The sequence below is a fragment of the Aquarana catesbeiana genome, linkage group LG04, assembly GCF_042186555.1.
Source record: "Aquarana catesbeiana isolate 2022-GZ linkage group LG04, ASM4218655v1, whole genome shotgun sequence".
Taxonomy (NCBI): domain Eukaryota; kingdom Metazoa; phylum Chordata; class Amphibia; order Anura; family Ranidae; genus Aquarana; species Aquarana catesbeiana.
The window spans coordinates 325418585-325432642 of NC_133327.1; the positions used below are offsets into that span (position 1 = coordinate 325418585).

Below are 14058 nucleotides of genomic sequence, written 5' to 3' on the forward strand. Positions count from 1 at the left end.
AAAAGCAGCCACTGAGTGTATATTTCTGACTCCTTTTAAAGCTGAAGATTTTGCCATCTCTGGCACTTCCTATACCAGCTTGGTAAGATTAACAAAAAATATATATATTGGCTGGAAATTGATCAAATCAGCAAGGCATCAGAGCATTCTAGCTACAAGCTGACAGATATGAAAAGCCACTTAGTAGCATGCAATAGCAACATTAAGAGTTTGACATTTCAAGTGGAGATTTTAATCCATTTGTTGACAGCTTCTCAAACAAAAAACAAAAAAAAAAAAACAAAAACACAAAATTGAGTCTGCAGAGACTGTCAAATCCTTAGAAATATTATTTAATTGCCATCTACTTTGAAACTCCTGGAACACTATTGCATTTTTTTTATTTGTATTATTTTATTTCTGAAGAAAGCTTAGCTTACAGGGAAAAAAAAAAAAAAAAGAAAATGTGCTAAAACAGTCAAAAGTATTATACAAAATTTACGGGTGGGGGTGGGGGGGTGTGCTGTAAAACTTTTCTACATGATATGTACACCGCATCAAAATTGTGTTGAAAATGAAGGATAGAGAGCATAAATGAAAAGGTTAACCCTAACTGGAAAGAAACAATTAAGACAAATGAACAGAAATTCACCTCTAGACAAAAAATACCCAAAGACATTTACCACCAAAGATATCTAGAGCAGGAGCAGCAGTAGTTGCTGTGGTAGTGCTGGCAGATGCGGCGGCAGCGGTGGTAGTGGTAGTAGCAGCTGTTGTAGTAGTAGTGGTAGTAGTAGGAGCAACTGCTGTAGCAGGTGTAGGAGGAAGAGGAGAAGGAGTAGTTGCAAGAGCAGCACTAGCGGCAGCTGCAGTGGTAGTAGGGGTAACTACAGGAGTACTGCTTTCAGCTGGTTTCAAAGCAAAAAGGTCCAGTTCAGGAGCAGCTTCCGCACTACCTTCGGATGGGGCAAAGGGGTCTTATAAAAGAAGAAGGTGGAGAACAGAAGGATAAATTAGGAAGGACTACAGGATCAGGAACTCAAAGCACTCAATGAACAAACACCCCATGCATTAGTTTACCTAGCAGGAGAATCAAATATTAATATACATTATCTACACTACAAAACTGTATTTTCTATATGGCAATGAAGAAACGTAGACTTTTTTTTTTTTAAAGACTGAACACGACACAGCACAATCTTCATACAGTTGAAGGTAGCATTTCAGAGTAAAAAATAAGATCTATACTAAAATTATCACTAATACACTGATGTAGTGAATTGCCACATAGTATACAAACTACAAAAGAACAAGAATGGTCTGAATACTAGCCAGCTAGAAATAAAAAAATCAATACAAAGCATGCCGACAGATGACAGGTAGCAGACATGAAACCCACCGTTTCCAGAGCATGCATCAAGGGCCGCTGCAACAGGGACAGGGGTGGGAGGCGCTGCAGCCCCATCTAGTGTTGCAGGTGCTTCCCCAGGAGAAGCAGCAAAGGCATCTGTGGTGAGGTTTTTATGTAAGTGAAGCAAAAGAAGAGGGAGAAAAGGAATAGTAAATAATAAGAAAACTACATTGGTGGGTACCCTTTCCCTTATACAACAAGCGTTATCATAAAGAAGTAAAATTATCATTTAGCAATATATGAATGATAACTGCTTATTTTGTATAAGGGCTCCATGCAGGTACGTCAGCAATTAATGAGACACCAACCCCCCCCAAGAAGTCTACATTTAGGGATATCCTTGTTTGAATAAGGAAAATGTATTTTTGCAGTGCATTTTGTATTTAAATCATTGTACTCACACAAGGATATTCTCAAGGTTTAGTATGAAAACAGCAACTTAAGTGTAAGGTTCAGAACATATTGTTTGATTTTGGAATACTTGAACGAAAATGTAAAGCATAAAACAAAGCGAATCTAGAGGGAGTCAACCAAAGAAAAGACCCTACCTATTTCTACAGCCTTGAAGAATGACATTTTGGTGAGCTATAGCGGCCACATTTTTAACTATATTTCAGGCAATAACTAACTAACTTGTTAACTTATAAATCAGACTTTTTGCAGCGTGCAACTAGTATTTCTGTGGAAATAGGCGACTTGGTTAACCCATTCAGAGGTAAATTAAAAATTTAAAAAAAAAAGGCAAGAGAAAATACTAAATTTAGCAAAACTACATACATTCACTTTGTGCATGTGAAACATCCATACCTGTTACATGTGAAATTACTAAGCAGGCATCATTTGATATGAAATATATACCTTTTTCTGAGTTTAAGATTGTTTAGAGATATTACGCACTAGATTACAGGGCAGGTTTGGATGGAGTGCAACATCTGGAGTTCAGGAAGTGGGAAGAGGTGTGGGCAGCAGAGAGGGAGACTTATATAACGTTCAGTGGAGAGTCTGCATAAGGTGAGCTGCCTGAAGACGGCAAAGGAAATGCACGGCGATTATTCTGCGACTGCCCAACAATGTTTTTTTTGTGCAAGTTGCACGGTGTTGCAAGTGCCTGTTTTGTATGCACTGCAGCACCGCCTATGGCCACCTCACAGAGCCCTCAGAGCCAAGTGAGACTCATTCTGGAGATCTGCACAGTTCTATGCTGGGGAAGGGGCGCTGGTCGGGAGCTGAGTCTGTACTAAGGCAGGGGGAGGGGGTATGTGTGACACCATGTTTTACCGCACCAGATGAAACCAACCCTAGTGACACCACTGCCAGTCACCTTATTTTATGTCACCTGCGTTCTGGAAATTAACAAGTTTTGAACCCCAATTTTTGTAATATGATGGAGTGGGGAAGTTAAACTGTGGGAAATGATTTGTATTTTCATTGCAAGAACAGTTCCAAAATGTATTACTGTGAAGTCCAAATAAACAAATACAGTTGATAATCTTCATAAAGCAAACATTTTATTTTGTATCAAATTTATTCTGTGTAAAATGCATGGAAATAGATGTTTAAATTAACAAAATGGTTGCTGGTAACTTATACTGCATTCAAAACTTATGTCCAGAGAAATGAGGTAAGCTATTTTCCTAATCAGAAGCTTCCCTCTAGTGGTTGTGTACCATGCAATTGTACAGATAATGCAGACCTTAGACTATTTAGAAAAAAAAAAAAAAAAGGCCGTTGTTTACTTTTGCATTATTTCAGCACCAAAATAAATGTTTATATACAGTACGTATTAAGCAAATGCAATTTTATGTGAAATTAAGTAATCATCCTATTAGTACAATACCACACTCTTGATGTCTCAGATCAGGGATGTCAAACTCCACAGAAACTGCACATATTGGCAGGCTAATACATTATACATGCAATTTATTAAAGTGAAAAAAAAATGTCCACTCTATCCCTGTGTATAAACCACCTATTACTCAACTCTATATACTATAGGAAACAGCTAGACAGCTAGAACCACTAGGCATCCAACCACCTGTACAAATGCAAAAAAAAAAAAAAAATAGGATTTTTAAAACAGCTTACCTGTAAAATCCTTTTCTTTGAAGTACATCATGGGACACAGAGCCATAGTAGTTACTATGTGGGTTATAGGCCACCTTCAGGTGATGGACACTGGCACCCCCTAAGACAAAAAGTGCACTCCCTATATAACCCCTCCCACTCCTGGGAGTATCTCAGTTTTGTAGCAAAGCAATACACGCATATACCAAAGAAGGGAGGGATCTCTGTGTCCCGTGATGTACTTCAAAGAAAAGGATTTTACAAGTAAGCTGTTTTAAAAATCTTATTTTCTTATATATCACGGGACACAGAGCCATAGTAGTTATTATGTGGGATGTCCCATAGCAAAGCCAACTGAAGGGAGGGAGACACAACAAAAAGTAGGGCAATAAGAGACTAGAGGACTAATACTGCAGCCTGCAGTACCCTGCGCCCAAAGGTGATATTCTTATGACCTTTTACATTATTTGATAGAATCTGGTAAATTTATATTCTGAAGACCAAGTTGCGGTCTTACAGATTTGAGCCATGGAGGCTTGGTGATGCACTACCCAGGAAGCACTAACAGCCCTAGAGGAGTGCGTTTTGATTTGAGAGGGTGGAATCCACCTTTTTAACCATGAGCTTGAATGATTACTTGTCAAATCTATTTAGAATAGTAGACTTCTATGCTGCCTATCCTCCTTCAGGACTTTCAGGCAACACGAATAAAAAACATCCGTTTTCTGAATCTGAGCAATCACTTTTAAGCAGACATTAACTGCTCTCACCACATCAAAAAAATGTAGTCATCTTTCTTCCAAAGAACAGGGTTCTGGAAAAAAGACAGTAGAACAATATCCTGGTTTAGATAAAAACCTGATACTACCTATGGTAAAAAGTTAGGATGAGGACGCAATACTACCTCATCTTTGTGAACAAAAAAAATATGGCTCTTTACAAGAAAGAGCAGCCAATACTGATACCCTTCTTGCAGCAGATATGGTTACCAGAAAAAATTGTTTCCTTGTCAAAAAAGGACCAAGGGAATATGATGTAACGGCCCAAAAAAGTCTGTTTGGTAATGCTGACAAAACTAAATTCAAGTCCCAGGGGTCCAGGGGTTACTTAACCGGAGATTAAGCCAAGTTACCCCCTGAATAAAGTTATGGACCAAAGAATGCGAAGCAAGTGGTCGTTGAAATACCGAGAAGGCTGAGACCTGTAATTAGAAAGCACTCAAGGCTAGCTTTATTTCTCACCCCATCTGCAGAAAGAAATCAAGAACTCTACCTGGACCTATTTCCTGGGGTGCAGCTCCTCGTGTCTCACACCAGGAGACATACGTTTCCCAGACTCCATAATATATAACCATGGAGACTGGCTCTGCATAAACCAAGGTAGAAAACTACCGAACCTGACAGCCCACGCTTCTTCAGAGTGTGGGCCTCAATAGCCAAACAGGTAAATTTATCATTTGTGAGGTAGGATGCAACTTCAGACCTTGCGAGAGAAGGTCTGGCCATGAAGGTAGGGTCCATGGGTTACTGTCATCTCCACGATCTCTGCATACCAAGATTTCCTGAACCCCGCTGGGGGTCACAAGAATCAACGACTTCCCTTCCTGCTTGAGCCTGTGAAGAAGTTGTGGATGCAGGCAGAATAGGGGGGAAATGCACAAATCAGCGAGAACCGATTCCACAGGAATAGCAAGGCATCCGTTCTGCATGCTAGCGGATCCTTTGTTCTTGACACAAAGTTGTCAATCTTTTTTGTTGATCCTGGACGCAAACAGATCTATGTCTGGGATCCCTCATCCTTGACATATTGACAGGAAGATATTGGGGTGAAGGAACCATTCTCCCAGGAAAACTGTTGGTGACTCAAGTAGTCCGCATGCCAATTTTTTATTCCTAGAATGAAAACTGCCGATAGGCAAAGTACATTGTTTTCTTCCCAAGATAGGATAAGATTCACCTTCTTCTGGGCCGCACAACTTCTTGTGCCCCCTTGGTGATTAATATGGGCCATTTCTGTTGCATAAACGAATTGACTTCTAGCAGGACAATACCTTAAACTGAACATTCAGGCCTCAGAACCAAGTGTTCTGCCTGAATTTTTAAAATGTTAATGGGCAAAGCCATTTCTGATCTAGGCCACTTCTCCTGGACAGCTGCCCCTTTCAGGACTGTCCCCCAACCTAAACAAAAAAAGGTTGACATATGTTGATACTATTTCCCAGGTAACTGAAAGAAGGATTTTCCCCTTCGCAGATTTTTGGATGTTAACCATAAACTAAGGTTCCGGCGCACTCAGCCTACAGCACCTGGTATTTCCAGGTGGTCTTTCATCCGGGTACTAACCAGGCCTGACCCTGCTTAGCCTCCAAGATGGGACAAGATCGAGCGCTATCAGGGTGATGTGGTCGAAGGCTTTGGAGTCAGACACATTGGCAATACAGAGCTTGAATTCTCTGTTTCAAGCCGATAGGATACTGCTTTACAGCAGTCTAGAATGAGATTGAGCATAAAGAACAGTCTCAAATGAAGCCACCATCTTTCCTGACAACCTCACCCAAAGTTGAATAGGAGAAAAACATCTTGCTCCGACTATCTAGATCAGTCCTTTATGGCGCTGATCTTAGCCTGGGGTACGAATACCCTTTTCTGGGTGTACCTATGATCAGACCCAAGTATTTTCTTCATGTTTTAAAGAAGATTCATCCTAGGTTGAGAATCCGACCTAGATATTCCAGGTAGTCGAATGTGATGACTACACTTTTGGTCTAAGCGGGCTACAGACTGGTCTAACAACCATAATCGTTATACCCCGGGCCCTCAATCTGGCTAGAAAAGGAGCCAGAACCTTGTACTCTAGGTGTAGCAGCTAGATCAGAAAGCAGAGCTACACACTGAAAAAAGATTTTCCACTTTGAAAGAAAATATTACTAGTGAGCGAGGAAATCGGCATATGGAGGTATGCATCTTCATGCAAAAAGGGGAGATTATATTCAGCAATTGAACTTTAGATTTTTGAAATCTAGAATGTCCATTTGGATTTAACCAAATCCCAATCTCTGCTCTTACATGGGGGCCACCATGAACACTTTTGCCAAAAGATGGACCAATGCTAGAGAAAGATTTATTTTTTCTCTGGATCCTTAGGAACGTTTGATCTGAAAAAACAAGGGGACGGAAACTCTTGGAACTCCAGTTTGTACGCTGGAGCCATTGAATGTCATTCGTCTTGACATTCCTTCTGCCAGATCCCTGAGAACTGTAGAAGAATTCTCCCTATTGAGCAAGCGGGGGCACCTCCTAATAAGGAGGCTACAGTATCTTGTAGGCTTCCCCCTTCAAGACCTCTTTTGTCCCTGGGGTTAACCCTGAAGATTACCCTTTGAACCTGACGGCAGAGGCCATTGTGACTGCCTGGAGGCTGATGCCCCTGGCACAGAAGGAGCTTTGAAACAAAAAACACATTTACTCCTTCACTTAAAAGGCAAAAGGGTATCTTTCTTTTGCTAGAAATTCTTTGGATATATCCAAAATATCCCCAGATAGTTGTCTTACCGCAAAAGGGAAGACTAGCCAGGAGCGTCTTGCATGACGCTTAGCGAAGGCGCAATCTGTCATAGCAACTATTGCAAACATAAAGCTGCCTCCTGGACCTGCTGATCAGGATAACCTTAAAAACCTGTTAAAACTGGTTTCTCAATGATTAACCAATTACTGTCAGCGCAGGCTGAGACACTCAACCTGCCAGAGAAAAAAAAAAGTGGTTTTTTTTTTGTTTTTTTAATATGAATTCTAACCTTTTATCTATTGGATCCCTGAGTATTTGAGTAATGTCTGCCGAACAAGTCAAAACTTATTCACAAAGGATATAGTAGCATTAATTGCTGGTATACCCAGCTTAGTAAATTTTCTCTACCATAGGATAAAGTGTGAAAACTTTTTAGAATGGAAAATACTTATCTGGGTGATCCTCCAGATACAAAAAAAATTTCCCAACAATAATGGACAGGAAAAAGCACGCACAGCTTGAGGAGGCTTTAACGACTCCAAACAGTTAAGGGTACATAAATGTGGAGCGGATCATTCAGTAAGTAATTGTACCATCAATCTTACAGATTGTGAAAGCTGACTCTCCCACAATTGACACCTCAGAGGAGGAGTGATCAGCCTCACCACGGTCCCCTGAGGGAATCGTTTTCTCCTGCTCCTAGTTCCTCAGTCTGAAGGTCTTAGGAAAATGGAAGAGAACCTGAGGCAACTTGACCATACTGAGATGCGATTAGCCACTCTGGGATGCAATTAAAGTCGCTAAACTTCCTATATAACCCCTTCCTTTTAGAAACCTACCATGGCTGAGGAAAAAGTAAAATGAACAGGGGCTGCAGTGTTGAAAAAGTTGCAAACATTTCATGGCCCCGAAGCTCACTCTGACCAGCCACCCCCTCTCAGGGGAGGATGCCATTTGAAGAGTACGATTTCCAGAGCCTGAGGGAGACCCTTTTAGCTCCTTTTTGGGGGTGTTTCGACCCCCCTTCTGAATATAGCCTGATGCACAAAGCAGAGGTACTACCAGAAGAAATCGCATCCATTGCTTGATCAATAGTCAGCCACTGCCGCTGCTATTAACACTCAGCCTGATGCCATAGTAAATGTGTCACCAACCTCTTTCTTGCCCCTCTATGGGTCTCTCACAACTTGCAGCAATAACACTAGTGCTTTTAAAAACACTCTCCTGCGCTGGGCATTGAAGGACACCAACGCCGTGCCAAGCCCCACCCCCTTTGTCGCCTACGACCCCCCTCCTCTCTTTCAAACAAAGAGTTTTCCTGCGCGAGGCATGGGCTCTGATCCGAAGATCTTACAGAGGGGAAAAAATGGCGAGGAGAGCCTGGAAGCCGCCGGGTAGTGTGGCGTGCCTTTTGTTTTTTTTTTTATTTTATTTTTTTTTTGTGCTTCTTCCTCTTGAAGAGGGGTGGCAAATAGCACAGGTGGGGGCGTCTGGTGGGGAGGAAACCCCCCCCCAGACTTACCAGGGGTCTGCTGGAAATGGAGGCTGCTGCTCCGGACACATCGCGATAGACTCTGCTGTATGACACCGGTCTGTGCTGTTAGAAGTTTGCTTATCTTTAGAACATTCAGTTACTCCCTATACACTAGGAACATCACTAGCCGGGCCGCTAAATAACTCAGGATTTGCCTCTCGGCCTCAGTGTATTCTCAGAAATACTATATCCTTACACCCCCTACTGGCCTCCCTTCCCCTTTTTTTGTTGGAAGGCCAAGGGAGGGTAAAACCCCCCTTCCTCAAAGATATTTTTGAATGAATTTTTTCATCTCAATTCTTTCCCAATACGGATACCAAACAAATTTCTAACAATTGAAAACCATTGCTTCCTTCTTGAGAAGAGGAGAATAAGGGGGGATATGATCAACATGTTTAAATATATAAGGGGTCCATATAGTGAACTTGGTGTTGAGTTATTCACTTTACGGTCAACACAGAGGACAAGGGGGCACTCTTTACGACTGGAGGAAAAGAGATTTCATCTCCAAATACGGAAAGGTTTCTTCACAGTAAGAGCTGTGAAAATGTGGAATAGACTCCCTCCAGAGGTGGTTCTGGCCAGCTCAGTAGATTGCTTTAAGAAAGGCCTGGATACTTTCCTAAATGTACATAATATAACTGGGTACTGACATTTATAGGTAAAGTTGATCCAGGGAAAATCCGATTGCCTCTCTGGGATCAGGAAGGAATTTTTTCCCCTGCTGTAGCAAATTGGAGCATGCTCTGCTGGGGTCTTTTGCCTTCCTCTGGATCAACTGTGGGTATAGTATTGGGTATATTGGATTGTACGTTTTGTTTTTTTTTGTTTTTATGGTTGGACTGGATGGACTTGTGTCTTTTTTCAACCTGACTAACTATGTGACTAACTATGTAACTATGGAACCAAGAATTTCTATGGTTGACAGACCATGTCCCTGCTGTTTTTAATTTTCAATTATATGCAATGCCAAATCAGTAACACACCACAATAATAATAAAAATGTCTAACTTACACCCAACCCTGAGGAAGGAGGTATATTTACTCCGAAACGCGTCGGATGCAAGAATACTTCTGAAACTGTGTACATACATGTAAAAATGTCTGTTATGCATTCTGTATAGTATTTGCTATATTACTACTGTTTTTAATGTTGAAATTTAATAAACTACATTGTACATTTATGTGAGTCCATCTTTTCTTTTACACACACACATATATAAACACTGCAAAACGCATATAGACCTACTGTAATTAGTGAGGTCCATTTAAGTACTTGAGAAGACACCTATAGGTGGGGTAAAGGGCACTGTGGTGATCAGAGGCAATTACTGAAGAGTTTTTGGTGTATGGGACTTCAACTTTTTATAGATAGCTAGATAACTATCATTTGAATGCACTATATTGAAGGAGAGTGCTGCACTTTGTGACTACTTGTTAATTTAATACTCTTAGTATCAGGTCTTATAAGGTACCCAATTACATATATATGTTCTCATCTGTTTTTATTGCTCAGTTTATCAATTTAGAAGTTTAATTAACTTAATTTGGAGTAAGATTTTCTGAAAATAAAACGGTTTACCCGGTTGATAAAGGTGTTGCAGGTGCTCTATATTGTTACATCTTTCTCGTTTTCCAACTGCATTTAGAAGCGTACCTGCAGATGAGTACCTGTCGCTCTGCATCCCAATCAGAGCACAGAATCATGGAGTGGCAGGGGCTGAGGATATGGGACATGGCACACCCACCACATTTAATAAAATTGCTGAATCATAGCAAGCAATATGTTCCATCTGTACTTTTCCCTACAGGCTTTAATTAGACTGATATTTTATCTGACAGTTCTGTACCTGCCTGGATGCTTTTGTTCTTGACTGACCTTACTCTTCAGACAGGATAGAAAAAGGCAATAAACCTACAAAATATTAGGCTATATGCACTTGTATTAATTTAACGGTGAAATGCAGTTGCACTTGTGACAATTACAGTAACATTTGTGGCCCATGTGCTAGCATCTGGGTGGATTGAAGCAGAGGTCACTATTATGCAGCTAAAATGTTTGTGGTCAGGTGCTTATACAGTAAGGGAAAAAAGTATTTGATCCCCTGCTGATTTTGTACGTTTGCTCACTAACAAACAAATGATCCATCTATAATTTTAATGGTAGGTTTATATTTTAACAGTGAGACACAGAACAAAAAAATCCAGAAAACGCATTTCAAAAGTTAACTTGATTTGCATTTTGAGTTAAATAAATATTTGACCCCCTATCAATCAGCAAGATTTCTGGCTCCCAGATGTCTTCTATACAGGTAATGAGCTGAGATTAGGAGCACTCTTAGGCCCGATTCACACCTATGCATTTTTAGTGCTTTTTGCATTTAACAGATTTGCACTACAGAACGTGGTTCATAGGCGGCATTTGATCACCTCAGTGGTTTTTATTTTTTGCGCTATAAAACAAAAAAAAGTGTCAATTTTGAAGAAAAAAAAAATACGTTTTGTACTTTTTGCTATAATAAATATCCCCAATTTAAAAAAAAAAGCTATTTTTTCCCTCAGTTTAGGCCGATATGTATTCTACATATTTTTGGTAATAAAAAGCATATATTGATTGGTTTGCGCAAAAGTTATAGCGTCTACAAAATAGGGGATAGATTTTTGGCATTTTTATTATTTTTTTACTAGTAATGGCGGTGATCTGCGATTTTTATCGGGACTGCGACATTATGGCGGACAGATAGGACACTTCTGACACATTTTTGAAACCACTGAAAATTATACAGCGATCAGTGCTATAAAAATGCACTGATTACTGTGTAAAAGTCACTGGCAGGGTAGGGGTTAACACTAGGGGGCAATCAAGGGGTTAACTGTGTTCCCCGACTGTGTGTTCTAACTGTGGGGGGAGGGGACCGACTGTAGGATTTGACAGATCATGGTTCCTAGCTATAAGGAACCCACGATCTGCCTCTCCTCACAGAACAGGGATTTGTGTGGTTATACACACACATCCCCTTTCTGCTTCTCATGCCCGCGACCCCCAGCCATGAGCATCGGCACCCCCTGCTATCCCACTTGAAAGGAGCTGAAGTACAGCTACGACAGTTCAAGATCGTTCAAGATCGTGCCGACCTGCCGCAGTATAACGACGGCGGCTGGTCGGCAAGTGGTTAAATCAACTCTATTTAAATCATATTTTTTAAAGAGCAACGGTCATCTCTGTCCAGCAGTGACTCCTCCTCTGACCCGCTGTTGACTCACCAACAGCCCCATTCACTTTAATGGGACGACTGGTGATGCGGCAGTGACACAACAAGGTGAGGGACGTGGCGGCAGCAGTTGAGTGGATGCACGCTAACAGGCGCTGCCATAATAGATCTGAAATGACAGGTGCTCTTTAAAATGTAAGGACTTCTTGCTGGTAGTTAGAATCGTTATTTGCAAACAAAATTAAGGTTTTCTATTTAGAATAATAAGCCGTCAGGTTAGTAAAACAGCGATATCAGAACCGATTCAATCAGTTTGTAGTGTACATAGATTTGCAAAACAATGGGATAAAGGAATATTCCTGAACTTTGGTTCATCTCATGGTTACGGTGACATTATGCGAATGCATCAATGCAGTGCATGCTATCTTAGCAAGAGCTTGGATTCATTGAATGAGTTTACCAAAAATGTAAAAATTGCAGAACATACAGACTCATGCTACATAACTAAGCTCCATTTCACGCTGAATAAACTAAAATTATTAATGACTCTTAAAATAGAAAACGATCTTTAGATTTTTATTCCAAAAACATTTTATTAAAATAAGTTTGATTAAAAAAAATATTGATGAAAAATCCAAAAAGATCATATTTTACTTAAAAAAAAAAATTAAAAAATCATTGATTTATATCCACCCTGGTTGATTTGCATTTGTTGTTGCTCAAGGAATTGTTTTGAGCTTCCCTTATGTAATTTTTGCAATTACAGTAACATGCATGAAAGAGAAACGCAGCTCAGACACAAGCAAATTCTTTTGTACAGGAGTCCTTAGGCTAGCCATAGACAGTCAGAACCTATTATAATTAAATCAATGTGATAATATTCCACAAAGTGCGAAATAATGCTCAAAACAAAAGTGCGCAACACAACTAAATGGCATACTTTCACAAAACAGGACATCATAGAACCTTACTAACCTCCAAAGAGATCGACCTCAGCACTGGCAGTACTAATAGACGCAGGAGCGGGAGACACATTAGGAGCTGGAGTTTCAGTGGGAGCAGCAGTAAGGGCACAGGGCTCAGCTGAAAATGGGTCAGACAGCTGAGGAGCCTCTGAGATAAGAGATGTAGAAGGTGCAGAGAGAGAGTCTGCAGAGGATCAGGAATGGAAAGAAAAGTTAACTGTAAGTAAGAAGAGCCCTAAGGATCAAGACAATCACAAAAAGATAGCAAGAAACTACTCACCCTCGCCCAAAAGATCTGTTATGTGATCCAATAAGCAAGCGATTAAAAAGAAAGTAAATGTAAGATGTGTGATACAAGGGACTTTTAAAGTTACCTGCAAAGTGTTAGAAAGGAAAAACAGAAAAAACAGGAAACTGCAGTGACATTTGTGATTCTGCACCCAAACATAATATAAGGCATCTATACAGTAATCTAAATCATAAACACCCTGTTCCAAATTATGCCAATGATATTTTTCTTATTTACCTAAATCATTGATGTAAACAACAGTCAGCATAATTCTCATGTTAACTATTAAGAGTACAATTCAAATTTTTTTGAACAAACCTAATGATAACTGAAAAAAAAAAAAAATAATAATAATAATAATAATAATAATAATAATAATAAATAATAATAATAATAATAATAATAATAATAAAAAAAAAAAAACAATGCACTGTTCCAAATTATTATGCACAGTAAGTTTCAGAACACTTTATAGGTTGTAAAGAACTGAAAATTGTAATTTGTTGTATTTGTAGCATATTTACTGAAATCAAAAGCTATTTCAATCAAACTTTGAACAACATTTTAACTTTTTAAACATTTTAACAGGTCACGTTTAACATAGGACCCCTTATTTGATAGCAGCTTCACAAGTCTTGCATCCATTGAACTTGTGAGTTTTTGGACAGTTTCTGCTTGAATTTGTTTACAAGATGTCAGAATAGCCTCCCAGAGCTGCTGTTTGGATGTAAACTACACCTTCATAGATCTTTTGCTTGAGGTTGCTCCAAAGGTTCTCAATAGGATTGAGGTCAGGGGAGGATGGAGGCCACACCATGACTTTCTCTCCTTTTATCCTGATAGCAGCCATTGATGCAGAGGTATTCTTTGCAGCATGAGATGGTGCATTGTCATGCATGAAGATGATTACGGAAAGCATAGTTCTTCCTTTTGTACCTGGGAAGGAAGTGGTCAGTCAGGAACTCCACATACTTTGTAAAGGTCATCTTTACACCTCCGGGGACCCTAAAGGGGCCGACAGCTCTTTTCTCATGATTCCGGCCCAAAACATGACTCCACCACCACCTTGCCGACGTCGCAGCCTTGTTGGAACAGGGTGG

At 40.1% G+C, this 14058-nt stretch overlaps 1 protein-coding gene across 1 annotated transcript in view; it reads right to left on the reverse strand.

Annotated features, from left to right (window-relative positions):
* Positions 1–14058, reverse strand: part of SNAP91 (synaptosome associated protein 91) — a 191706-nt gene that overhangs the window by 32517 nt on the left and 145131 nt on the right. Inside the window, exons 15-18 of the mRNA XM_073626882.1 lie at positions 12950–12964; positions 12680–12853; positions 1379–1486; positions 663–956 (exon numbers count right to left, since the gene is read on the reverse strand). Of these exons, the coding sequence (XP_073482983.1) occupies positions 663–956; positions 1379–1486; positions 12680–12853; positions 12950–12964 (591 nt within the window). The remainder of the gene's footprint in view (positions 1–662; positions 957–1378; positions 1487–12679; positions 12854–12949; positions 12965–14058) is intronic.